The following is a 26985-nucleotide window of genomic DNA, read 5'->3' on the forward strand; positions in this document are numbered from 1 at the left end:
TCTGGCTGGCGGGGAAGGGAGTCTGCTTGGAGGAGGTGGCTTGGCGTGGGTGGGACAGGCCTTGGAGAACGGGGCAGGCAGCCAGGGGGAGATGAGATTCAGGGAAAGGATGTCTCTGGGGGAGAGGGCGCTGTGTACAAAGAGGCAGGTGGGGAGAAGACCAAGGTGAGTTCCGGAAATACTGATGCCTGGAAGAGGACCCAGGTGGGGACAGGTTGGGGGTCTGAGGGGTTGGACCCCATCCTGTAGGTTCAGCAGGTGTGAACAAGGGAGTGAGGTGAGTTAGGGGTGAATAACCCACCTTGTGGGCTCCTCTGCTGCCTTCTCTTCCCCACACCTGCCTTGTGGGTTTTAGTGTGAGTAGAGGACTTGGAGTAGATAGGTAGGTGGTATGTGGGGGGTGCCTCAGGGGCCCACGGGATGCCCGGTGCTTATGTCAGCACACAGCATGAGGAGGCAGCTCTGAGTGCAGAATCCAGGGCCCCAGGTCAAGTCTTCAGGGATCTGGGTCCTGCTCGGACACTGGTTTGCCATGAGACCTTGGCTGGGTGACTGCCCTCTTTGGGCTTCATGCAACCTTGGCGGGTGGACTGCCCGCTCTGGGCCTCATTTTCCCCACCTGTTCGTGGTGGGGTGGGTGACCTTTACAGCCTCCTCCTGTGACATGCCAAGAGGCTGATGGTCTCGTTTAAGAGCCAAGGGTTGGGAGTTGCATGGATCTGGGTCTGAATCTTGGATGGGCCCAACCTCAGACAGCTCTCCAATCCCAAGATGCACGAGCTATCTTGAGTTTCCCAGCCAACTTCCTCCTGGGTCCAGGGTGTGCAGCATCCATTTGGAGCACTGTCCGTGCCCACCACCCTGCTGAGTCCTCTACACGCCGTCACCTCGGTGAACCTTCAGCACAGCCTGGTGCGGGGCTGCCATTATCAACACCATTTCACAGATGGAGAGACAGAGGCTTGGAGACACCAATGTTCCTAGAGTCCTAGAGCCTGGCAAGGCGGGATTCAGACCCAGATCCATCCAACTCCGCCCACCTCCGGGGACAGGACTTCACTCACTGTTGTGGCCTCCCGTTCCTTCTCTGCGCAGCTCTGTTGCAAAGTTCTTCCTTATATGGAGCGGAAAACAGCCTCTCCGTCCCCACAGAGCCGCCTCCTCAGCCCTGCAGAGATTCTAGAGAAGGGCCCAGTTCCCCTCCAGCCCTTTCTGCCTTGGGCCGCCCAGCCCCCTTGGCCAGCCATGGTTTGGGGACACCTTACGCTCTCTTCACGGGACCACTTTTGGAACACGTACTCTGGTCACCTCTTATCCCATTTACGAAACTGAACTGGCCCCTGAGCTGACCCAAGGCCAAGAGAAGGAGGACATCCCAGGGGTCAAGATGGCCACGCCCCGCCTCAGGGCTTGTTGTCCAAGTGTCCTCTGCTTTGCTCCACGGGGTTCTGAGTCTTGCCCCTTCACTGGGGACTCAGCCTGGCTTGTCCTCACTACTCAGGCCTGAGGGGAGGGGTGGCCCCGCTTGGGGGAAGGGGTGCTTCTGTCTCAGGGCTGACTCATCGCCTTTCTGGCCCCCAGAGAGACCACAAGGGGGGCCAAGGGGGAAGAGAAAAGGGCAGGAGTCAGCAGGCTGGAAGGAGGAAGGACATGGGGAAGAAAGGATGATGGTGATGGGGAGGACCGAAGGAGACAGGGAAGCCACTGGAGAGGCTGGAATTCTGGGCGTTGGAACTGAGCTCTGGGGATTGGGAGGTATATGGGGGAAGCACAGGAGGGTCCCCAAGATTTCCAGTGGAAACTTCAGATCTCCCCCTTCCTGAGACAGGAAACATCTGCCCACCCAAAACAGCAGGCCTGGATGGGGAGTTGTGGGGACTTTGATGATTCCATGCCTACCTCGGTCACCAAGGGGAAGTGGCCTGGCCTGCTGTGAGGATTAAGTGAGATGACGAACGTTGAGTGTGGAGCCCAGCACCCACTCACAGGAAGTGCTCGGGAGACGCTCACTGATAGCATTATATTCCGAGGCTGCCCATCCTGGCCTCCCCACTAGGGTTCTCCTTCAGAGGAGAGGCCCCTCTGGGTAGAAGCCCCCGGGAGTTACACAGGAGCCCTGTCTAGGGATAGCAGAGGCTGAGCAGAGCTAGTGTCTGCTTTCCAGGAAGAGGGGTGGGGATGCCTGAGGCAGGCGTGGGAGAGCTGCGTCGTCCTCCAGGTATCAGGTCTGGGATTCAGAGAGAGAGCTGAAGTTCCAGCCAGATAGCCAGCTCGCGGTGGGCTGGCGAGGGGCCAGAGGAAGGAGAAGTGGCAGGGGGGGAGAAAACAGCTGTCACCACAGTGGCTCCTGGAGATGGAAGTGGCCAGGCGAGGTCAAGGAATCCCTCCCGGTTCTGTGTCCATCCTTTGCGTTGGGAAGGCACCCACACACAGGGTTTGAATCCTCAGACACTCAGGAAGTCCTCTTCCTGTCCCGTTTCAGACTATCTGCTGAAACTGTAACATGGATGTCCTTAGGTTCACCGCTAGTCTCTCGTCCTGAATCAGGACCTGGAAATTCTTCCTCATGTCTAACTGCAGTCTTTCCCTCCGAACTACCATCTGGAAGTCCTTCCCTATGGCTATCTGGAGTCTTTTCCCTTAACCTGGTGAGACTTGTCACCCTCCTCCCCAGCACCCACTTTAGCTCCCCCTGCCCGAGTTGGGTGCCCCACGTAGGAGCCCAGCTGCTAATCACAGCCCAGCTGGTCCCTGTCCCCCGCAACTGACCGGAAAGAGAGCTGGACTGCTGACCCGAGGCCTCAGTGTCCTCCACCGCCCCAGCCCAGCTTCCACTTTCCACCTAAACTCTGTCTGCCATCAGCACTTCTCATGGGTACCCCTGGCATGATGCCCCCATGCAGCTGCCACCAGGGGCAGGAAAGAGAGAGGCAGCCACTCCTCCTCAGCTTAGGCTCTGCCGCCAGCTGGCTGGTTGGAACAGCACGGAGAGCCTGAGGGGAATGCGGGTCCTCCAGACACCCGCTTTCTTGTACGTGGGGTCTCTCTCTGTTGGTCCTTGAGCAATGTAGAGTCGGATGCATCACTCGCCTGCATCGAGCCTCAAAGGGTTCACCTTGCGCTTCGAGAACTCATTGCAGCCCTCAAGACTTTCCCGCCTCCAGAACCGCCCCCCCCCGCGCTCCCCTCCAGCCACACGGCACCTTCCAGTCCCTTAGACTCGCCAAGACCTTTCCCACCCCCAGGCCTCCACTCCCTGCACCCGCGAAGTGCTTCCCCTGCTGCTCACGTGGCCAGCTCCCTCTCGCCTCCTCAGGGGCCCTCCCTGACTTGTGTGCAGTTGTCCCCGGCGCTCTCTGTCCTATTACTTTGCTTTCTTATCTCCATAGCACTATTCGAAAATTTCCTACTTATGTATCTGAGTCGATTGTCCGTCTTAGCAACTAGAATGCAAACTCCAGGGGACAGGGACTCTTGTCAAACTCTGAATCAACGATGCCTGAAACAAATAGGTACTCGGTGAAATATTTGGATGGGAATAATATTCAGCCTTAAAAAGGAAGGAAATGCTGACATAGGCAACAACGTGGACGAACCTTGAAGACATCATGCTAAGTGAGATAAGCCGGTTACAAAGGGACAGAACCTGCATGATTCCAGTTCAATAAGGTACCCGGAACAGTCAGATGCATGAGATAAGTGGCTGGGGGCTCGGGGGAGGGGGGAACAGGGAGTTGTTGTTTAGTGAGCACAGACTTGCAGCTTTTCAAGATGAAGAGAGTTCTGGAGGTTGGTTGCACAACAGTGGGACTGTATATAACACTACTGAACGGTATGCTCAAAACTGGTTGGGATGGTAAATTTTGTTCTTACCACAAGTGAAAATAAAACAGACAAGTAATAATTGGATGGGAGGATGGATGGATGGATGGATGGATCTACAGTTCCACCCTCCCTCCTGGCTCGGGAATTACCACATTATCAGAGCTGTCAAAACCCTCAGAGGTGGTCCTGTCCAAATCTTTCAATACACAGGTAGGGAAACTGAGGCTTGGAGAAGGGACGGTCCCATGGTAAGGCCAAGCCAGGCAGGGACGGGGCTCTCGGTGCCGTGGGCATGAGATGACACAGCCCCTCTCACCACGTCGCAGGCCACACCGACCTCCTCCCGCTGTGCGGTGGGACTGCCCAGCCCCTGTCCTCCCGGGTCGGGATGATGTCCAAGATCCACCTGCCAGGCCCAGCTGACCCATGCCTCCTCCCTCTCCCTCTGCAGAAGCCCAAGTACCAGGTGCGCTGGAAGATCATTGAGAGCTACGGGGGCAACAGCTACACCTTCATCGACCCAACCCAGCTGCCCTACAACGAGAAGTGGGAGTTCCCCCGGAACAACCTGCAGTTTGGTGAGCCAGGGTCTCAGCACCCAACACTCCCTCCTGTCACAGGGCCAGCGTGGGTGGCAGGGAGCCTGTGGGCCCTTAGGTGCCCTGGGGCCTAAGCAGGCTTTGTGTGTGGCAGGTAAAACCCTTGGAGCAGGCGCCTTTGGGAAGGTGGTAGAGGCCACGGCCTTCGGTCTGGGCGAGGAAGATGCTGTTCTGAAGGTGGCTGTGAAGATGCTGAAGTGTGAGTGCAGGAAGCAGGTTTGGGGTAGCGGGTAGGAGGTGGTATATGCCAAGGGAGGGTCTGTTCTGTTGTCACAAGGGCATCACCCACATTTTTGGCCTGTCAGGGCCTGCGGAACAGAGCCTGGGATCGGGGGTGAGGACTCTTGGCTTCCTTTGTGAGCTCCCGGCTCCCTCTAACTCCTGGGTGTGGAAGGGCTTCTACCTGAGCCTCGAAGGGGCTCAGGGGCACAGAGGCCATCCTGGCCTATGGCCTGGCCACAGGTTGGTATCCTGCCACCCAAAATCAGCTCAGTAACAGGCCATCTCTCCTCTCTCTCTCTCTCCCCGTAACTCCCATCGTGTGTCCTCATTTCTCCTGCCTCTTTCGGCTTCTGATTGCTTTGGGGCTCTGGGTCCCCTCTGCTTCGCTCCCCTGGGCATCTGTGTGCGCGGCTCTCCATGTCCTGCCCTTTCTCTGTCTGTGGGATCTGTGGCCCCATCTCCCAGCCACGGCTCACGCTGACGAGAAGGAGGCCCTCATGTCGGAACTGAAGATCATGAGCCACCTGGGCCAGCACGAGAACATAGTCAACCTCCTGGGAGCCTGTACCCACGGAGGTAAGGGGCCCTGGCAGGCATGGGGGCCTGTCGTGGTGGGGCCTCTTGGGTGTCTGAGGGTCCCAGGGCTACCTCACTCCATCTTCCCCTTCCCGTCTCCACAAAGTGAAGGTGGGATCCCTGTCACAGCAGCCCTTGAATTCCTAGGCCAGATGCCTGGACTGGTCAGAAGCTGCTTATGGATGACAGGTGGTTCTGTGAGATCTGCTCAGTGGCTCTCAGAGATGGGTGGGCATCAGAGTCACCTGGAAAAGGAGAAAAGAGCGCAGATGCCTGGGCCCTGCTCCAGGGAGTCTGACGCTATGGGTCTGGAGTGAAGCCCTTCAAATCTACCTTTTAGGAAGCCCCCACTCAAAGAGGCTTGGACACTCACCACAGGGCCCACAGAAGTGCCCCAGGGCCTGCTGGGACTCTCAGTCCGCTCCCATCTCTTCTCCTGTAGCAGCTTTGACGGGTGTGGAACTGTCATAGATTTCCTTCGAAGAAAGAATTATTCAGCTACAGTTTTTTGGAGGTTCCTCTGCTTTAGACAGTTGGGTCACTGAGGTCACCCAGAAAGCAGAGAGGGCTGCTTATAGGCAGGCAGGATTAGAACCCAGGGCTCCTGAGTTCCAGTCCAGGTTCTTATTGCCCCCGCCCCATGTTCCTGTCCACATGGGGTGGTGTGTTAGGGGTGCACTGACCCCACTCTTGGCTGCTCTAGGCCCTGTCCTGGTCATCACTGAGTACTGCTGCTATGGCGACCTACTCAACTTTCTGCGAAGGAAGGCGGAGGCCATGCTGGGACCCAGCCTGAATCCAGGCCAGGACCCCAAGGCAGGCACCGGCTACAAGAACATCCACTTGGAAAAGAAATACATCCGCAGGTTGGTGAAAGACAGGAAGGAGGCCAGGACTGGGAGGTGGGGCCCCCATGTCTGTCCCCGAAGTCAGCTCAGGGCTGCGTGGCTTGCGTGGCCCTCACCTTCCCGTTTGTGCTGTGTGGAGTAGCCACCCATATTATGTGGGCAACTCAGTTCTCCTCCTATTTATTCCCATCATCCAACAAATATTTGAGCCCCTGCTATGTTCTGGGAGTATTGAGGGCAAAGATGGGCCGCTCATAGTCTGGTGGAGATGGGCATTAAAGAAATCATTATCTTATCATACGTAAAAGATCAACCAAGATCCATCCGGGGCCCTCGCTAGCGATGGGCAAATCTTGGGGATAATGGCCCTGTTTCTCCCATAGCATGTGCTGTCGGGGGCTGGAGGGCACCCATTCCACTTTTGAGTAGCCATGCAGAAGTGGGATGGGGGCTGGAGGGCACCCATTCCACTTTTGAGTAGCCATGCAGAAGTGGGATAGAGTCTTTCGGGCGTTGAAAGAGCAGGGGCAAAACAGCATAGCTGTGGCCAGGTCCCTGGTCCACTTGGGCCTCAGCTTCCCCAGCAAGCCACCAGGGGTTGAACCCCTCAGGGTCTCTCTGCTCTCTCGTTCTGTAATGCTGTGATTCCTGGAAGCCACCCAGAGGCAGATGGACAAAGCCACATTGGGGAACCAGAGAAAGGAAGTGGCCTTTGTGTCACACATGAGTCAAGGGCAGAGGTGGAGCCTGGCTGGATTCTGCTCTGTTGACTCCTTGTCCAGTGCTCACCTGAGCTACACTGATCTCCTGGGAGTCTTGGACTCGGGGCTTGTGAGGCTTCAGGGCCAGGCTGCTGGGTCAGAACAAGGGTATATATACACTGGGCTCCTATCCTACCAATGTCAGCTACCAAACCAGGGGAGGCAAAAGGGGAAGGAGGCCATTTCACTCCACCCAGTGACCTCGAGTATGGGGGCTGGCGGGATTTTCTCTGATTTTCTGACACCCTTTTGAGTGGGTGGCTCACGCCGGGCCTCAGCAGGCTGGAAACTCAGGCCAGAGCAACTCAAAATGAGAACTGAAGTCAAGTATTAGCTTCCATCTTCAAATCTACAGATGGGGAAAGGATTCCGAGTCGGGTGATTGCAAGGGCAAACGGCCTGTGAACCAGTCCTTAATGAGATCCCAGGCTACATTAATAGAAGTACACTTTCTAGACCAAGGGAGTGGATAGTTTAATGGTCAAACCATAAATAAAGCACTAGCTTGTTTTTCTGGGAACACGAGAGTAAGGACATCGTCAAGGTGCACAGCTGTATCACAGAGGGAGCAGGAGGTGAGAGGTCCAGACTCCTATCTGGTTGGAATATTAGAAGCAGTGGTGGCTATTCAATGCGGAGCAGTGCTTCTCAACCTGAACAGCCACCCGAAGCACAGGCTCACAGGCTTCTGAGAGCTGTTAGGAATGTACAATCTCAGGCCTACCCAAACCTGCGGAGTCAGAATCTGCATTTAAATAAGATTCCCCAGGTGATTCGTACGCACATGGATACGCACATGGATACGTTTAAGCAGCACTGCTCTAGACCAGTCCTCAACTCTGGCTACACACGGGAGTTGCCTGGATTAACGTGTAAGTGCGAATGACTGGGTCTTACCCCTAGAGTTTCTGAAGTCTTTGGTTTGATGGTCTGAGTATCTGGAACTCCCTGGGTGATTTTAATGTGCAGCCAGAAGGGAGAGCCGTGATGTAGACAAGAGGGCTCAAAGAAGGGGCCCTGGAATATGCTCGAAGCCCTGCTGGGCTGTTCCAGAGAAGACGGAGATGCTTCTGGAGGGCAGAGTGAGGACCAGGAGGAGGAATAGCCCGGGGGCACATCAGCATTAGGAACAGTGGAGAACTTTCTAACAGGTAGAGCTGCCCAAAGAGAGAACAGGTGGTAAGCTCCCTCACTGGATGGCCAAGCAGAGGTCACTGATCAAAGGAGGTGTCAGAAAGGGAAGTTCAAGTTGACCCTGAGGTCCCTTCCTTTCTCTGCTGAGTGGCTGGGAGAGGCCTGAGCTGGGCAGTGCAGTGACAGGCACTGACCAGCCCGCGGTCCCCTCTCCTATGCAGGGACAGCGGCTTCTCCAGCCAGGGTGTGGACACCTATGTGGAGATGAGGCCCGTCTCCACTTCTTCATCAAATGATTCATTCTCTGAGCAAGGTGCGGAGGAGGTATCAGGGCTGAGGGAGACGAGAGGGGCTACTTGGGTTGAGGTGGGGAGGCCGCCCTGACACCTCTCCCCACACCAGACCTGGACAAGGAGAACGGGCGGCTGCTGGAGCTGCGTGACCTGCTCCACTTTTCCAGCCAGGTGGCCCAGGGCATGGCATTCCTCGCTTCCAAGAACGTGAGTCAGAAAACAGGTCCCTATGATGTGTGGTCACCCAGGGTGTGGGGGGCAGGGGGGGGCAGGGGCAGCCAACACCCCGTGAGGCTGGATGGGTGAGGACAAGGGGGAGAAAAGGGAGTGTGTGAAGGGGGCCGTCCTCCTTTCAACACAGGCCTGGGAGTCTAGAGCCTGAATGCTGGCTCTGCCGCTTGCTGTGCGGCTTTGAGCAACTGCTGAACCTCTCTGAGCCTAGGTTTCTACACCTATAGAAACGGGCACAATCGTAGAATGGCATGAAGGTGGAACTGGGTTACAACGTGTGCAGATGCTTAGGGAAGGGCCTGGAACGGCAGGGCCCTGAGGGTGGCAGCTCCTGCTCCCGTTAGGAGCCCCAGGGCTCACTGCTCCTGGGCCTGTGCAGACCACCTAGCTCTGAGGCAGCTCCTGCCACGCAGGGCCAGAGGGCCAGAGTCATGGTGGTTTCTCAACACTGACTGTATGCCCACATTAAGTTTTCCTAGACCTGGGTCTTGGTAGAAGGTAGGGACAGGATCCAGGGTACAGGACCAAAACTGATGCCCACTTCCTCGAGGAGGACCCCAAGCCTTCTGGGTGGGGTCCTGGCTGTTCCTCCTGCACCTCGGGCTCAGGTAGCTGGGGGGTCAAGACTAACCCTTCAGTGCTTTCCCTCAGTGCATCCACCGGGACGTGGCAGCCAGAAACGTGCTGCTGACCAGTGGCCATGTGGCCAAGATTGGGGACTTTGGTCTGGCTAGGGACATCATGAATGACTCCAACTACATCGTCAAGGGCAACGTGAGTGCTGGGAGGGCTGGGCCAGGCTGGAGAGGGGTGGTGACCCAGGGTGCAAGGTGACTGGGGTCTGCTGTGCCAGGCCCGCCTGCCCGTGAAGTGGATGGCCCCAGAGAGCATCTTCGACTGCGTCTACACAGTTCAGAGCGACGTCTGGTCCTACGGTATCCTCCTCTGGGAGATCTTCTCACTTGGTAAGCCGCTGGCGCAGTGCAGGCTCAGCGTGGGGCTGACTGGTGCTTGGTTACCCACGGTGTCCTACACCTCGTGGAGGATGCTAGTCCAGGACACTTGGTGGTCAGGGCAGAGCAAGGGCTGCTAAGAGTGCAGGGATGGGCGAAGTATCTTAAAACCAAGCGTTGCAGGTCCAGAGTGGGCGGGGCACACCCCCTACCTCGACAGGCACTCCCTCCAGGAGGTTTCCTCACCTGTCTGCTTGTGCAGTTGCCAGTTTCCTAGAACGCTGTTTGCCCTCACTCTCTGAAACATGCGTGTCTTTGAAGATACAGCTCCCATTTCTGGAGCACTAGGCACAGGAAGTTGGGCTAAGCCCTTCAATGTACTCCTCTACCAAGCTCTTATTCCAAAGCCTGTGCTGGAATTTTGTGGGTGTGATGAGGCCTGGCTGAAGACTTTCAACGTCCTAGAAGCCTAAGCCGTTAGCAGTGCCCGGCATATAGTAAACACCTGTTAAGCGGAGCTGCTGTTCTATTATCGCAGTCCAGCTGGGACCCCGCACACCCAGCCCTGCCAAGATGTGTGGGGGAAGGTGACGGTGAGCACTGGATATGGTCTTTTCCATGATCCTGTCCTTTGCAGGCCTGAACCCCTACCCTGGCATCCTGGTGAACAGCAAGTTCTATAAACTGGTGAAGGACGGATACCAAATGGCCCAGCCCGCGTTTGCCCCAAAGAACATGTAAGTGAAGGACCCCAGGGAGGAAGAATACCCCAGGATTTGTTGGAAGTGGATGGGAAGGTGTGTGGCCTGTCTTTCCTGTCCACAACGTTCCAGGGTCAGGCTTCCACTTGCTCACAGTGGACTAAGACCTCTTTTTATCAACTTCAGGGTTTCCACTGGTTTCCCAGGTAGCATGGGGCGGGGACATTCTCAAAGAGGGCTCTCAGCTGGGGCCGGCCCTAAGACGGATGATGGATGTTTAACTCAGACTCTGTTGCTATGACCTCAAGAGGGCTCTCTCTTTCCTTCCCTGTCCTGGAGCTCTGTGGTGGCGGCCAGCCTCTCACTCAGCATAGCCAGCCAGCCAGCCGCTGCAGCCTCTTAACTGCCTCACACCAGCCAGCCCACCCCAGGCTCCTCACTGGCTCCCTGCCCTCACCACAGCCTTCCCCCACACTCGCTGGCCCATCTCACCCACTGCATCTTTCTCCAGCCACTGTCTCTCCACGGCTGCTCCCTAGATGCCACCCAGGCGCTGACTGCCAAGGTGGGTGCACTCAGCCAGCTAGCTCCTCAGCCACTTTAGTCCTACCATCAACTGGCCTCTTAAACCTACCTGCAGGCAGCAGGAGTGCCCCTTCTTCATCAGAGCTTGGGCAAAAGAGCATCTCTGAGCTTTTTTCCTCCTCAGTTACCACGCCCATTTTGACAAAAAGCCCCTTTTCCCAGGGTTACTGGAAAGATTAGATAATGCACACCAAGGACTTCGCACTGGCCTTGTGCAAAGCTCACTTCTGACTTGGTTTTGGGACCTCTGCGGGGCAGGACCCTGGAGTGTGCGTGCGTGCGTGCGTGCACAGACATGATGAGTTCCAGGCCCACAAGTAGCTTCTGTCCTGCCTCAGATACAGCATCATGCAGGCCTGCTGGGCCCTGGAGCCGACCCGCAGACCCACCTTCCAGCAAATCTGCTCCCTCCTTCAGGAGCAGGTGCTAGTGGATAGAAGAGAGCAGGTGAGTGGTGCCTGGCTCAGGGTGGGTGGCTGGTTAAAGCTGGGCCTGACTGATCAGTTCTGACGATCCCCTGACATCCCCCCACCCAGGACTACAGCAACCTGCCAAGCAGCAGCAGTGAGCCGGAGGAGGAGAGCTCCAGCGAGCACCTGGGCTGCTGTGAGCAGGGGGGCATTGCCCAGCCCCTGCTGCAACCCAACAACTACGAGTTCTGCTGAGGAGGTGACCCCAGGGATGCACTCTCATCCCCTCCTCCGTGGACGGGGCACCACGGGGAGAACACAGACTGTGCCCTCGGTCATTTCCCTCAACAGCCCTGCTCTGAAACTCGGGAATGTGGGAGCTACAGGAGGTTGGAGAGAACCCCACTCCCAGGGCCGGAGCCATCACTGCCAGTCAGGGGCTGGGGCTCAGCCCCGCCCCACCCCCGCCAGTTCTCAATGCTGTGGCCTCATGTGTGCTATGCCAACTGGGAGAATACCCAGCTCACTCTTAGCCTGTTCCCGCTTCCTCCCCTCCTTCCCTCCTGTTTCAAGGGAAAGGGACTGGTTTTGTGACTGAAGTCCCCAGGAGCTGCCCAAACCTTGGGGAAAAAACAAGGCTCCCTGGCCCTTAGAACACCTGCCGAGTGGATCAAGGAGAGCAGGCCGGTGCTCAGGGCTGCACTTGGTTCAGGCCCTTGGAGCAGGGTGACTCCTCTGTAAGAATCTAATTGTCCCTCTCTGCCCTCTAAGCCTTCTCTCCACGGCCCCACCCACCCTAGGTCTGGTATTGCTGCAATGAGCCAGGTGGCAGCTAAAGGTTGGGGTGCTCTGTCCGGCCCCGCCCTCCTGAGCTGGAAGGCAGGGGCCCCGTGTGGCTGGCCACACCAAGCAAGCAGCACACACTCCAGGTTGACTCATAACTAACAGTCACGCTGTGGGATGTCTCTGTCAGCATTAAACTAACAGCATTAACACAGCTGGCCTCTGGTCTTGGTGCCATGCGGATTCCCGGGGACCTCCGTCCATCCTTCCGCGGTGAGTGCCCAACCCCACTGAGCTGCATACAACGAGGCTGGAATGGACTCTTGTTGCACCCAAACCATATAATTTAATAAACTTTATTCTGGTCGGGGAAGAGGGAGGGAAAAAAAGCCACCTATTCCACTCCTCTCAATAAATTAAATAACACGGCCAATTCCCGTGCCCTAAGCAAACTTTGGGCACTTGAGCCAGTCCTGCTGTTTCCTTACGGCCCAGTCTGCTTAACCTTCACAGAAGGGAGTTTTTCCTACTGCCCCCAGGTTACATCATGCTCACGGGCCACATCCCCTCTGTGATGAGGGTCCAGAGAGGATGCAGGCTGCAGCAGCAGTGACCAGGAAAGGAGGAAGGGGATCCTCTTCCTCAAAGCTTGGGGCAGGGAGGCTAGGCCTGGAAGAGAGCTGTGGCTCACCCTTTCTCAGCTGCCCCCAGATGTGGGTGCAGAGGGAATGCATTCCTCCTCTGGGAGAAGGACCCCTGGAGCTAATGAAGCCCCCAAGGCCCCGAGTCAAAGGCAACAGGCCGCGGGGCTGGAAACGGTGTCACTGGGTGGGAAGGGAAACCTCCTCAGCAGCCTTAGCCCACCCAGGACCTCCACCCCGACCCACAGGTGCCCCTGGGAAGCCAGCAGCTACCTGCCTTCTCTCAGCCTCCCTGTCCCTTTACTGAACATATGGTGCCACCCAAAGAGTGTCCTGGTGCCTGTCCCGACCCCCAGAAGGCTGAGAACCAAGGACCCTGGGCTCCACCGTGCTCAGGAAATGGAAGCTCTTTGGTCAGTCCCAGCATCAGAGGCTGGTCCCCTGGATGGATCTGCCTCGGGCAAGGGCCTTACTATGGCTTGAGAGAGATGGTGCGGTCCCTGCACCAGAGCCCGGCTTACTCTGCAGCTGTGGCCACCTCCTCTTCCTCAGCGTCCTCCTCCGTCTCCGTCTTGATCTGAGCAACCCCGAGGCGGTACAGGGTGTCTCGGATGACCACCTCGCCAGGCTGGCAGCTCTGCACAACGTCGTGGATCTGCCGGTTGACAATCTCGCGACTGGTAAGGAAGTCCACGAGGCGGTTGTAGAGGTAATAGTGGGTGGCATTGTCAAAGGCAATGGGCCGCTGGCGGACGCTGTTTGGTTTGCTGTCTGCAAAGGAGGACAGGATGGCTGCGTAGGGCGCCAACTCAGGACACAGGGCCAAGGAGTGATGCCCAGCACTGGGGTCGCCAGGACTGGGCTGTGTGCCTGCATGGACGATGCGCCGTGTGGCAGTCTTGGTGACCGGGTGCTGGACAGAGTGCTCAGCCTCCGACATATCCACCGTATAATGCTGGTCCAAGAGTTCCGGGCAGGACACGCTCTACAAGGGAGATGATAAGCCACTGTGAAGTGAGGGAAGATTAAGGTCCAAGCTGTGTGACGGGTGAGAGCGAAAGCTGTGGGTGAGCCAGCTCTGCTTAAATCCTACCGTCACCACAGAACACGATTCCCGGGGCAAGTCCAAGTCCCCCTTTCCTCCTCCCCTGTGCCTCCGTTTCCTCGTGTGAGAATGGGGACAGTAACAGTGGCCACCTCCCAGAGCAGATGCTGGATTACCTGAGCTAATATTTATATCTGCCTAAACAATCAGACTGGGGCTGCAGGGGAACAGGAAGGAAGTGGTTCCCACGGAGGCTCAGATGCCTCACACCAACCTTACAAACCCAGTGAGCCCCATGGACTAAGGCAAGTGAGGACAGTGAGGGCCCCTTCCTATTACCAGTCCTAACGTCTCTTCTAGCCAAGGGCCTGTGCCCGTGCTGAGAACCACAGCCTGATACAGCGCACCAAGACAAGGAGACCAGGGCTCTGCCATTCATCTGCTGTGTGACACTCGACAGGTCCATTTTCACCTCGGGCCCTTACTTTCCCCTTTTAATTAGAGGAAAGGGGTTGATACGGTCAGCGTTTTCTAAGCCACTGTGCCTCTAGATCACAACACAAGGAGTGCCACGCAGCATATTCGGTCAAAGCCAAAATAGGGCTGGTCTGGGCCTTTAGTATGTCAGCGTGCACAGTGTCCTCAAAGGTGGCAATTTTCTAGGCTTAACTGCAAGGTGACCCCCTTGACCCCAAGATACCTGGGGTCACCCTGGGCACCCTAAATGACATGCTGTGGCCTCACACACACGCATGGGGTGGGTCAGTAAAAATTTGTGGAGTAAATGCTGGTTCCAGAGCACTGAGACAAAACACTGGTGGAGAAAAAAGGTGGTGGATGGTTCGCAGAAGGTCCTCCCAACGAACCAGGGGCATGCGTCCCAGTTCCTCAGAAGGGGACTCACCACAGGCGGCTCCGTGGGGCTAGAGAAACAGCCCTGATTCCTCCCCCACATCTGGTTGGTCAGCTCTGGGTAGCAGAGGTCAGCACACAGGGCCACTGGTGTGGCCATGTCAACCACATACACAGGAGGCCAATGGCGGGAGGAGACGAGCAGATCCACGTGGTCGAGGGCACTCTCGCCCCGCACAAGATACTTAGAGCCACACACCACCTGGTGGGGAGGTGGAGTACAGCACAGGGTGAAGAAGCCAATCTGCTGACAGACCGAGTCAGGTCCACTCGCTTCCTCCCAGGAAGATGGACAATCAGGTTTTATGACTGAGGTCACGCCCTCCTGCCAGAGCCCATGACATTCTGCTTCCCTCCTACTTCTGGCCCTAAACGAAGTCGCCAGCTCACTGCAGCCTGGGAGAAGAGCTGGGAGCATCCGAGCCTCAAATGAGGCTGAGAGATCCCCCCGATCCCCACCCTCCACATCACCCCACCAAACACCGTCTAGTCCAGTGGTTCCCAAGCTGCATGGCACCAGCAGCGAGGAGGAAGTTCCTGGGTCCCACTCAAATCTACAGGATTAGCCACTGAAGGGGGAGTCTGAGCAGCTGTACTTTGAGCAGACCCTGATGGTGCTGTCCAGACGAGAACCCCTGATGAAGGCACAGCCTTCCTCAAATCCCCCATATACCACTCCACTGCTGGGCAGCTGTGTGTCCACTGGAGAATTCTGCCTCTACCTCCCTACCTTCACACCTACCAGTCCTGGCTATCGCCTCCAAGTAATACCACCAGCCCACCACAGCCCCGAGACCTATAGCTCTCACATCCCTGTGTTGTCCAGTGCTTCTCCTGAGATGAACCCCAGTCACATGAACACAAGGCTCTGAGCAGGCTCTGGCCTGCCAGGGGTTGTTAAAGGAGTTGACGACCTGACTCTCTTTCGACAGCTAGTCGCCCTGCCCCACTCAGTGAAGTGGAGGCTCTGCGAAGCCGTCTTCCCCATTTAGCCCTGTTCAGGGGGTTTTCTACCCTGGCATCTTCTTGGATTGGGACGACTGGGTCCCACAGGGCACAGCCTTCCCAGTGCTATCCTGGCGCCTACCCTGTGCATGCTCTCTACGGGCCTAAGGAGTGATCTTCTTAGAACCCAAATCAGACCATTTCCCATTCAAACCATCCAATGGGCCCCTCTCATCACTCTCAGAAGAAAACCCAAACTGTTACTCTTGCCTCCAAAGCTCTACATGAACTGGCCTCCGGGGACCCCTCCCCGCTCAGGACATAGAGGTCACATCCCTTCCCAAGCTTACATGGGGCTCTCAGCCTCCTCTGGCTGCCCCACAGACAGCAGGTCCCTCTCCGCTACTTTCTATCTCTGGTCCTTGTCTAGTTCCTGCAGAGCTGGTGCCACAAGCCACAGTGACTTTCTCTCTCAATAGAATGACATCTTCGCTGCTCACCTCTGTACCCTCAACAGCTGATGCAGGGGCCAGCGCACAGTAGGGTGCCTAATACTCACTGGTGATGACCCAGAGGAGCGATTCCACAGCTGCCCAGTGACCTACGTGCCAGCTCCAGGACGAGCTGGATCAACCAGATCCTCTGTGTGGGCAACTGACACGAACAATTTCACCCTGAGTTCTTCCTCGTTATCCTCCTACCTGATGGGGGCACATCTTGTAGATTTTACCCCCTGTGAGATGAGGTGGGGGCTGTCGAGCTCTGGCTCCATTCTGAACAGATTCGTAGAGGGCCAACAAGGAGAAGCAGAGCTGCTCCTAGAGCACAAGGACAAGATTAAACACAGCAGTGAATGCTAAGCGACCAGGCTTGGTACACAGCACCAAATGCTCACTCAAAGCAAATGAATAAACTGTTAAGGCCAGATTGGGCCTTGGAGCCTCACCAGCCCAATGTCCTTTAGGTACATATGGGGACGCTGAGGCCCTGTTAAGGGCCAGGTCACAGACAGAGCCAGCCAGACTGATAAAGCTGCCAGACTCTGAGGCCTGGGTTCTATTTTTTTACAGGGCAGGGAAAGTGTCAAGGAGGAGCCAACATTTGAGTCTGAACTTGAAGCGTAAGATTTTCAAGAGCACATCAGTATGAAGGGAAGTACATAATGTATGGATAAAATACACACACCCCTCCACATCCTGCTCTATGGATGCCATGGCGCTTGTTTTCTAAGAGCCTAGATAGGTGATAACTAGACACTGCAAACTTCATGAGGTTGGTATTTTCCACTTTGCAAATAAGGAAAATGAGGCTCAGATGTGTAAGGCAGCTTACCCAAGGCCACACACAGTTAGCAGGAGAGCCTGGATTCCTGAACCTGAGTCTGGATCCACTACCTCAACAGAGAAACTGCCTGGATGGGAAGGCCTTGCGTGCGTGTCACAATCTGGCTGCTGGCTATCTCCCAGGCCTCCCTGCCCACCAGCACTCTGTGTCCAACACAAGTGCCCAGTCACGGGTATTCATATCCCTGCCCAGAAAGATGGCCCACCAGTCTGCTCCCAAAGTCCCTACCCCCAGCGCTGCCCCGAGACTCACCCTGGAGTCTTCTGCCCCGAAGGGGATGCCACACTGCCTCAGCAGGCAATGCAGCTCCTCCTCGCTGTAGGAGCCGATCTCCTCAAGCTTGCAGGTGCCCTCCTGGAGCAGCCGTACCAAGGCAGCACCATTGCCTGCAAGAGACGTCGTGCTAATGGGAGGGCGCTACTGCCAGCCACCTGAGGTCCTGCGGAGTCCCTCATGCACGAGGATGGGAACAAGGGGGCCTGGTCCACAGTCGAGCAGGCTTTGCCCTGAGCACTGCCCTGGGGGCTGGGAGAGGTGGACTCAAGGCAGGTCTTAAGCTTCTACAGATATCCGAAGTCTCTGAGAGCCAGCTTTCTGCCTTTGAACATCTAGGGGAGATACCCTGCACAGCACCCATGCAAAGAACCCTGAAATGGTTCAGCTTTTAACCTTTTAAGTTTTTCCAGAACCATGATCTCAGATTCTTAACACAACCGTAGCAACGTGAGGAACAGTAATAGCTCTCATTTTAAAAATGCTCTTTATACACTATGTTCCTGAACCTGCTCAACAGAACTACGCAGGGGCCTTACTTATAAAATCAGTTTAGCAGGTCATATCCAGGATTTTAAAAATGAAATAGAATAGAAAATCAAGTATGTTGCATTTGGTAAGGGAAAGTACTGTTTTATGAAAGTTGTTTTAGTTACAGATATACACAGACGTGTTACTTATATGACCATCACGCTGGGTCATGATGTAGAACCTATTGCTTACTCTGAGTTGCAGTTAAAAAAAAAAGTAGGCCATCACTCTAACTGTATTAGCTCACTTAATCTTCACAACAACCTAGGCGGTGGGTAGCAATGTCACGCCCTCTTTGTAAATGAAGCAACAGAGGCTCGGGGCAATGAAGGGATTTGGGTGGAGGTCACATGGTCACTGAGGAGCATAGCTGGGAATCAAACCCAAGTTGTCAGAAACCGACGCCCTCAAAAGAGCTAGCCCAGGGCTTCTCAACGTGTAAGCACAGAGCATCTAAAAAACCATGTGAAAGACCTGTTTAGAAGGCAGACTCCCTGCCTCCCCCTACATCTCTCAGTGAGACTCTTTGGGGCCGGAGCCCTATCATCAGCATTTTTCAGAGGGTTCCCACTGTTCGGTGTAGGGCATCCCAGAAGGCTGACAGTGGGCTATGTGGGTCAGTCCTATACAATGTGGCTGGCAGCTCTTCAACACTCTGCACGTGACTTTCATCTCCAGGGGATTCTGTCACAGGTTGTCATTATCTTTCCAGAAAGAGCCCTCCAGGTGGGCCTGGCCCCCTCTCAACCATACATGCTGTCTTGCCATGGACAATGTTCCAGACGCGATGGGACCCTTCCCTGACCCCAGCTACCAGGTGGCCTTACCAGGTACTGGCTGCACATCCAGGTTTTTGTCTTTCTCAGTGTTGACGACCACAGCTCCTCTCATGAGTGGTGGGAAGAAGGGGGCAATAACAGAGGCATCAAACTTGGTGATAGGGATGCTGGCGGGGAAGGCCACCTGCTCAATCACTTCTGTCTCCATCGTGGCCCAAAAGTCCTCCACATTTACCTCACTAGAGGCCAAGAAGTCAGGCCAGGTGAACTAAAAGGTCAGGACAAAAAGGTCAAACTGTAGGAGCCACAGAACGTCAGCAACACAACAGCCTAACTTCTCCATACAGGCTGAGCAGGGGGAAGGAGTAGTCAGACAGCCACACACTGCCGGGACACCCCCGAATCTAACATCTTAGTGCCAAACTGCTCCTTGGCCTCATTCCTTTCTCCCACACCACAGCACTCCCCAAGACCTAAGTCCCTTCTGCGTCTATGCCTTTATTCATGTCCTCTTCCCTGCCTCGCCAGGAGAGGGCAGCTACCACTGCCTGTCACGTGCCAGACACTGACTAATTAACTACTACTATACAAGCCTGAGGGTGCCTGAGGTGAGAGCACTGGAGCGAGGGGCAGTCTGAACGAGAACGTGAACAAAGATCTAGTTCCAAAGCCCAAGCCCTTAATCCTTATGCCTGGCTGGCAGAAATCATCAGAATAAAACTTAGTGGCACTCCACCCACTTGCAAGGCCCTGTTGATCCCTCACCTCCTCCCGAAGGTCCTCCCAGACCATGCCAGCACATGGCTATCTCCTCTACGTGCAGCCTGTACTTACGTACTGTAGACATTCAGCACTGCACTACTCAATTTTTCTTCTTGTAAGCACTCTTATGCAGCCCTCAGAGTGAGACCCTGATCCTATTGCCTCATCAGAATCATTTGCGATACTCAGCAATGCTGATATCCAGGCTGCACCTCCATCTGTATGAACTAAATCCCTAAGGCTGCATTTTTAAAAGATTCCCTAGGTGAGCGGTTCTCAAAGCGTGGACCAGTGGCATGAGCAGCACCTGGGAACTTGTTAGACACGCAGATGCTCAGCCCACTCCAGACCCACTGAATCAGAAACCCTGGGGCTGGGCCCCAGCAAGCCTCTCACACTAAAGTTTGCAAATCATTGCCCAATGTAATTCTTACGCCACAAAGTCTGAGAACCATTGCTCCACATAGAGACGTCTCTTATCAGTCCAGAGGGTCCTCCTCTACCAGTCCCCAAGAGGCGTGCCCAACCCTACAATCTCCTCGTGGACGTTTGTTTTGTTCAATACCTTTCTGTTTTATTTCATTGACTTTAGAACACCCCCAGCCTGCTCTCCTCGTACGCACTACCCAACTCTGCACTCCACACACAAAAGGGAGAAAAAGTCCTGGTCTCTAGAAAGAAACACCCAGAAACAAAGAAGAGAAGAGACACGCATACGGAAAGTGAAGGGAATGCTACTCCATTCTGTGAGGAGTGAGCCTTGATCGGAACAAGGCGGGTACCAGGCAGGACTAGGATATGTGAGTTTTTGCAGGGAGGCGGGCTTCTGTCTATTCTAGAGGGCAAAGAGCCAAAAACCTGTGACCAGATGTGTTTAAAAAAACAGAGCTCAGGGGCTTCCCTGGGGGCACAGTGGTTGAGAGTCCACCTGCCGATGCAGGGGACACGGGTTCGTGCCCCAGTCCGGGAAGATCCCACATGCTGCGGAGCGGCTGGGCCTGTGAGCCATGGCCGCTGAGCCTGCACGTCCGGAGCCTGTGCTCCGAAACGGAAGAGGCCACAACAGTGAGAGGCCAGCGTACCGCAAAAAAAAAAAAAAAAAAAAAAAAACCAGAGCTCAGGGTCCCAGGAGGTACTGCTGAGCATGGTGGTGCTTATGAGCTCAGATTCTGGAGTGAGGGAGCCAGACCAAGGTCAAATCCCAGCTCCACCCCCCTTCCTGACTGGATGAGCTTGGGCAAGCACCCTTCATCTACAAAAATATCACAGGGTTGAGAAGTCAGCCAGAAAGTAATGCACTGAGTACAGAGTAAGAACTTGGTATATGTAATAAAATGCTCAATAAATCATAGCTGCACGATTAATATTTCCATTAGACAAGCAGATTTGAATGAGTCTAGAAACAGCCTCTTTGTGAGATAACACACAAAAGGAAATTTTTTTTACAGTTCATTTCACCTACAGGGAACACTGAGAAGGCTCCAGTAGCATTATGCTTGTTTTCATATATCTCATTATACACCACCACCCTCAAAACAGAACTATTTGATCAGCGTACGTACTTATTTTTTTAATTGGGAAGAGAAAGAGGAATATGCATTAAATCCCTAATATGCTCAGCTGGCCGTGTCAAAATACACCAGAGCTTTTCTCCAGAGGTCCTGTACCACTCCCGGTGGCAAGCAAGTGAGCTGCAGGTCCAGTGCTTAAAGAGTCACTGTGGTAGAGTTCAGACATGGAAAGCTACTACTAGCATGCTCACGGGGCACTCCACACCTATGCAGGCAGACCAGACCTCTCAGCATGATGGGAAGGAGTCCACCTATGGAATTTTTGAAAAATTCCCTGTACCAGGTTAAATAATTTTCCCTATTAGTTTTAGTTTGTGAAGAGTTTTATCATAATGGGCGCTGAATAAAAAAGAAAGCCTTTTTTAGACGTCCAGTGAAATAATCATATGGGTTTTCTCCTCTAAACTGCTAAGTGCTGAATTACATTAGAATATTTTCTCATGTTGAAACAATCTTGCCTTCCTGGGATAAGCTCAGTCATGATTTTATTTTACTCAATGTTAGATCTGTTCTGCAATTATCTTATTCAGAACTCTGACATCTATATTCATGAGTACGATCGGCCCAAATTTTCAGCTTACATTAAATGTATGGTTTTGTTTTCAGTTATATGGTCTTACACAATGACTGATATCCACTTTTGCTCTTCTTCTACGACTGGAATCTTATTTCTTGGATAGTTGTTAGAATTAACGTATAAAGCCATCTGAGTTTGGTGTTATCCTTGTGTGAACACTTTTTAGTTAAGAACCTAAGTCAGATCAGTCCACTCTTCCTCAAAACCCTTCACGGGCTCTCCATCTCACTCAGTGGAAGTCCTTACAATGGCCCGGGCCACCCACAGCCTCTTGAACCTCACATATCCAACCACTCTACACCCTGCTCACAGAGCCAGCCACATCGGCCACCTTTCTGTTCCTCAACCATGCCCAGCAAACCCTCTTCAGATCCCATTCTTGCTGCTCCCTCTGCCTGGAATGTTCCTCCCACTAAAAACTACATGGGCTTCAGACGGCTCTACTCAAATGCCCTTGTGTCAGACAGGACTTCCCCGACCACCCTCTATAAAGCAGGAGCCCCTTCTTCCCACAATACTGCTCTCTTCCTTACCCTGCCTTACCGTTATTGTTACTTTAAATTAATGTATTACATATAATATATATTAACGGTATTTTAATACAATATACACAATTATTAATGTTTGTCTCCTGTCTCCCCAAATCAGAAAGTGAGCTCCATGAGCTCAAAAACTCCGTGGGTTTAACTGTCATTTCCCAAATGCCTAAAAAGTGCACCTATAGTTCATGCTTAATAAATGTGTTGTTGAATAAGTAACAAGTGCCTCCATTTCCATCTGGCCTGCCTTAGATGAAAACCTGGGAACTGGCAAGAAAAAGCTACTCACCTCACCCAGGAAAGAACTAGAGCCATCTGCTCCTGGAAACACCATGTAGGAAGGTGGCTGCCAAAGTGTGCAGACATTTCTAAAGGTCACCTGTGGTGACCAAGAGGCACTTACCTCCACACTCTTTAGTGCCAGCACATTTTCTTCACTCCTCTGGGCAACTTCCACTTTGGGGGCCACACCACAGATGCCACAGATCATGTCATTGTAGTCTCGGACAGTGAGGCACTCAAAAGCCCAATAGCCATTGCACAGCAGCTCCTGCAGCTGGCTCAGCTCCTCTGAGGTAAGGGTCTTCTCTAGAAGGAGAGCAAGAGCTCTGAGAAGTTCACAGAAGAAGACCTGGAGGCCACAGGGGATGAGCAATGGCCAGCAAGAATAGCAATTCTGCAAGGCTGCTTCTCTCCTAAGAACACCCAAAAGTACTAACCACCAAAGGGTCAAGCGCCCTAGCCATTAGGTGTTCAGGTAGCAACTCAAAGGGCAATTCCAATGAGAGTTATAGCTGCCCTGTACTCAGCACCCACTAGGACCTAGATGCTATGCTGAGAGCTTTGAATACATTCTCTCATTTAACTCTCACATCTTTATGAGCCAAGAGTATTATTATCCTCACTGAATAACTGGAAAAACTGAGGCACAGAGAGTAACTTACTCAAAACCACACTGCCACTAAGTGGTATAGTGCAGACTCAAACACAAACCTGTCTGACCCTAGAACCTTTCCTCTACTCCATCCGACCTCATAGCAGGGAAGGGGCAGGGGGCCTGGATTCTGTAGGAAGGGATGGGAAAAGCATAAACAGAAAGAAATGAGGAAGGCAAAGGGAAAAACAATTTCTAATAATAAGGAGGGTAGTGCCCACCTTCATGTCTCAGCACGAGCCTTGGAAATGGGAGCAGACCTCCAGAAGCTGTGTATTCAGAATGAGTCTGCTTACCATTGTAGTAACGCCAAGTCTACCTATGACCAAAGGATGAGCTTCTACGAAGTCTGTTTAACCTTGTGCTGAAGGTCTCTGGATACGTGGAAAGACTCATGCTTTCCAAAGTTTGGCATTCGTAAAATTCAAGAGGAGGAGTGTGTTAGGAAGTCAAGAATGTCTTCTTTTCAAAACATCAGACTCTCCTCCAAGGTAATTATGTTAACGAAAGCCCATCACTGAAAATTCCCAGGGAGCTTAGAACTAACCTTGGGGAAACGGAGGAAGCCAACCTTTACCTGTCTGATCCTGCACTGACTTCAGAAGAGTGCTGATGGATACTCTGGGGTCCTCTCCCAGCTTGATCTGGTTTCGGATTGCAAAAAGCAAGTCCAGGCTCACGAGCAGCTTGTTTCCCACATTAAAGAGACCTGCAGGTTAAAAAATGGCAACGGAGACATTTACTGTTAACAACATCCACAGTTGCAAAAAACAGGAGACTAACGAAATGCCCACCGGTGGGGGAACATTAAAAAATAAACTGTGGTACATTCATAAACTAGAGGTCACCTGCTAGTTGGTAACCTACAAGCAGCTGTGAAGGAAACTGTTTAATTGGATCCCACTGTACCCAGAGCACAGAGCAGCCTTTTCAGCATGCAGGGGCTGCTCAGAAACCTTGCCTAGAAGATGGCAGAAGACAAGGACATGAGCTCATCTCTTCTTACGAAAACACCAAAATCACAACTAACTGCTGGAACAACCATCAACAAAAAAATCCACTGGAACCTACCCAAAAAAGCTATCCTACATCCAAAGAAAGTGTAGAACCCACAACAAGATGGTAGGAGGGGAGCAATCACAATAAAATCAAATCCCACACCTGCCAAATGGGCGACCCACAAATTGGAAAATAATTATATCGTAGAGGTTCTCCCACAGGAGTGAAAGTTCTGAGCCTCACGTTAGGCTCCCCAGCCTGGGGGTCTGGGAATGAGAGGACAAGCTCCCAGAGCATCTGGCTTTGAAGGCCAGAGGGGACTGACTGCAGGAATTCAACAGGACAGAGGGAAACAAACTCTAATCTCAGAGGGTGCACACAAGGTCTTGTGCGCACCAGGACCCAGGAGAAAAAGCGGTGACCTCCTAAGACCCTGAGCCAGACCTACCTGCTGGTATTAGAGGGTCTCCTGTGGAGGCAAGGTCGGCTGTGGCTCACTGCGGGGACAGACACTGGTGGCAGTAATTCTGGGGAGTACTAATTGGCATGAACCCTCCTGGAGGCTGCCATTTTCTCACCAAAACCCGGCCCCACCCAACAACCTGCAGGATCCAGTGCTGGGATGCCTCAGGAAAAACCACCAACAGATCAGGAACACAGCCCCACCCATCGGCAGACTGACTGCCTAAAATCTTCCTGAGCACACAGCTGCCTGCTAAACACACCCCTTGACACAGCCCTGCCCACCAGAGGGACAAGACCCAGCCAGACCAACCAATGTGCAGGGACCAGTCCCTCCCACCAGGAAGCCTGCACAAGCCTTGCAAACTGGCCTCATCCACCAGGAGGCAACAGCAAAAGCAAGAAGAACTACAACCCTGCAGCCTGTGGAATGGAAACCACACTCACAGAAAGTTAGACAAAAACGAGACAGCAGAGGAATATGTCCCAGAAGAAGGAACAAGATATAACCCCAGAACAACTAAGTGAAGTGGAGATAGGAAATCTACCCAAAAAAGAACTCAGAGTAATGATCCAAGATCTCGGAAAAAGAATGGAGGCACAGGTGAAGATAAAAGAAATGTTTAACAAAGACCTAGAAGAACTAAAGAACAAACAAACAGAGATGAACAATATGATAATTGAAATAAAAAATACACTAGAAGGAATCTATAGGAGAATAAGCGAGGCAGAAGAATGGATAAGTGAGCTGGAAGACAGAATGGTGGAAATCACTGCTGCGGAACAGAATAAAGAATAAAAAGAAATGAGGACAGTCTAAGAAACCTCTGGGACAACAAATGCACCAACATTTGCATTATAGTGGTCCCAGAAGGAGAAGAGAGAGAGAGAGAACCTGAGAAAATATCTGAAGAGATATAGTTGAAAACTTCCCTAACATGAGAAAGGAAACAGTCACCCAAGTCCAGGAAGCGGAGAGTCCATACAGGATAAACCCAAGGAGGAACATGCCGAGACACATAGTAACCGAACTGACAAAAATTAAAGGCAAAGAGAAAATATTTAAAGCAACAAATAAAATACAAGGGAATTTTCGTAAGATTATTACCTGATTTTTCAGCAGAAACTCTGCAGGCCATGAGGGAATGGCACGATATATTTAAAGCGATGGAAGGGAAGAAACTACAACCAAGAATACTCTACCCAGCAAGGCTCTCGTTCAGATTTGACGGAGAAATCAAAAGCTTTACAGACAAGCAAAAGCTAAGAAAATTCAGCACTAACAGACCAGCTTTGCAACGAATGTTAAAGTACCTTCTCTAGGTGGAAAAGAAAAGACCACAACTAGAAACAAGAAAATTACAAATGGGAAAGCTCACTGGTAAGGGTAAACATACAGTAAGGGTGGGAAATAATCCACACACAAATATGGTATCAAAACCAGCAATCATGAGGAGTGTACAAATGCAGGATATTGGAAATGCACTTGAAATTAAAAGACCAGGAAGTTAAAACAATCTTGTTTATATACAGACTGCTATATCAAAACCACATGGTAACAGCAAACCAAAAGTATACAGCAGATACACACACAAAAAAGAAAAAGGAATCCAAACACAACGCTAAAGTTAGTCATCAAATCACAAGAAGAGAACAAAAGAGGAAGGGAAGAAAAAAGACCTACAAAAACAAATCCAAGACAATTAACAACATGGCAATAAGAACACAGATACTGACAATTACCTTAAAAGTAAATGGATTAAATGTTCCAACCAAAAGACACAGACTGGCTGAATGGATACAAAAACAAGACCCATATATATGCTGTCTACAATAGACACACTTCAGTTCTAGGGACACATAACAGACTGAAAGTGAGGGGATGGAAAAAGGTATTCAATGCAAATGGAAATCAAAAGAAAGCTGGAGCACCAATACTCATATCAGACAAAATAGACTTTAAAATAAAGACTATTACAAGAGACAAAGATGATCGAGTGATCAATCCAAAAAGAAGATATAAGAATTGTAAATATATATGCACCCAACACAGAAGCACCTCAATATATAAGGCGAATGCTAACAGCCGTAAAAGGAGAAATCGATGTAACACAATTTAATAGTGGGGACTTTAACTCCCCACTTACATCAATGGACAGATCATCCAGACGGAAAATCAATAAGGAAACACAGGCCTTAAATGACACATTAGACCAGATGGACTTAATTGATATTCAGAGAGCATTCCATCCAAAAGTAACAAAATACACATTCTTTTCAAGTACACATGGAACATTCTCCAGGATTCATCACATGTTGGGTGACAAAGCAAGCCTCAGTAGATTTAAGAAAACTGAAATCATATCAAGCATCTTTTCCAACCACAATGCTATGAGATTAGAAATCGATCGCAAGAAAAAAAAACTAAAAAAACACAAACATATGAGGCTAAACAATATGCTACTAAACAACCAATGGATCACTGAAGTAATCAAAGAGGAAATCAAAAAATACCTAGAAACAAACGCAAATGAACACACGATGATCCAAAACCTATGGGACGCAGAAAAAAGAGTTCTATGAGGGAAGTTTATAGCAATACAATCTTACCTCAGGAAACAAGAAAAATCTCAAATAAACAAGCTAACCTTACATACCTAAAGCAACTACACAAAGAATAATAATCAAAACCCAAAGTTAGTAGAAGGAAGGAAATCATAAAGATTAGAGCAGAAATGAATGAAATAGAG

General features: G+C 52.3%; 2 protein-coding genes across 5 annotated transcripts in view; one reads left to right on the forward strand and one right to left on the reverse strand.

The window, feature by feature from the left end:
• The window catches only part of CSF1R (colony stimulating factor 1 receptor), a 30549-nt gene extending 18414 nt beyond the window's left edge, over nucleotides 1-12135 (forward strand). The window contains exons 12-22 of the mRNA XM_032628591.1: nucleotides 4277-4403; nucleotides 4519-4623; nucleotides 5112-5222; nucleotides 5926-6088; nucleotides 8187-8278; nucleotides 8368-8465; nucleotides 9141-9263; nucleotides 9343-9454; nucleotides 10080-10179; nucleotides 11067-11175; nucleotides 11265-12135. Of these exons, the coding sequence (XP_032484482.1) occupies nucleotides 4277-4403; nucleotides 4519-4623; nucleotides 5112-5222; nucleotides 5926-6088; nucleotides 8187-8278; nucleotides 8368-8465; nucleotides 9141-9263; nucleotides 9343-9454; nucleotides 10080-10179; nucleotides 11067-11175; nucleotides 11265-11393 (1269 nt within the window). The 3' untranslated portion in view covers nucleotides 11394-12135. The remainder of the gene's footprint in view (nucleotides 1-4276; nucleotides 4404-4518; nucleotides 4624-5111; nucleotides 5223-5925; nucleotides 6089-8186; nucleotides 8279-8367; nucleotides 8466-9140; nucleotides 9264-9342; nucleotides 9455-10079; nucleotides 10180-11066; nucleotides 11176-11264) is intronic.
• A 109-nt stretch (nucleotides 12136-12244) lies between these two features.
• The window catches only part of HMGXB3 (HMG-box containing 3), a 59392-nt gene continuing 44651 nt past the window's right edge, over nucleotides 12245-26985 (reverse strand). For all 4 annotated transcript variants that reach the window (XM_032628588.1, XM_032628589.1, XM_032628590.1 and 1 more), the window contains 7 exons: nucleotides 23352-23483; nucleotides 22244-22428; nucleotides 18440-18659; nucleotides 17061-17194; nucleotides 16166-16282; nucleotides 14512-14721; nucleotides 12245-13547 (listed from right to left, as the gene is read on the reverse strand). In XM_032628588.1, the coding sequence (XP_032484479.1) occupies nucleotides 13080-13547; nucleotides 14512-14721; nucleotides 16166-16282; nucleotides 17061-17194; nucleotides 18440-18659; nucleotides 22244-22428; nucleotides 23352-23483 (1466 nt within the window). In that variant the 3' untranslated portion in view covers nucleotides 12245-13079. The remainder of the gene's footprint in view (nucleotides 13548-14511; nucleotides 14722-16165; nucleotides 16283-17060; nucleotides 17195-18439; nucleotides 18660-22243; nucleotides 22429-23351; nucleotides 23484-26985) is intronic.

The sequence above is a fragment of the Phocoena sinus genome, chromosome 3 (assembly GCF_008692025.1).
Source record: "Phocoena sinus isolate mPhoSin1 chromosome 3, mPhoSin1.pri, whole genome shotgun sequence".
Taxonomy (NCBI): domain Eukaryota; kingdom Metazoa; phylum Chordata; class Mammalia; order Artiodactyla; family Phocoenidae; genus Phocoena; species Phocoena sinus.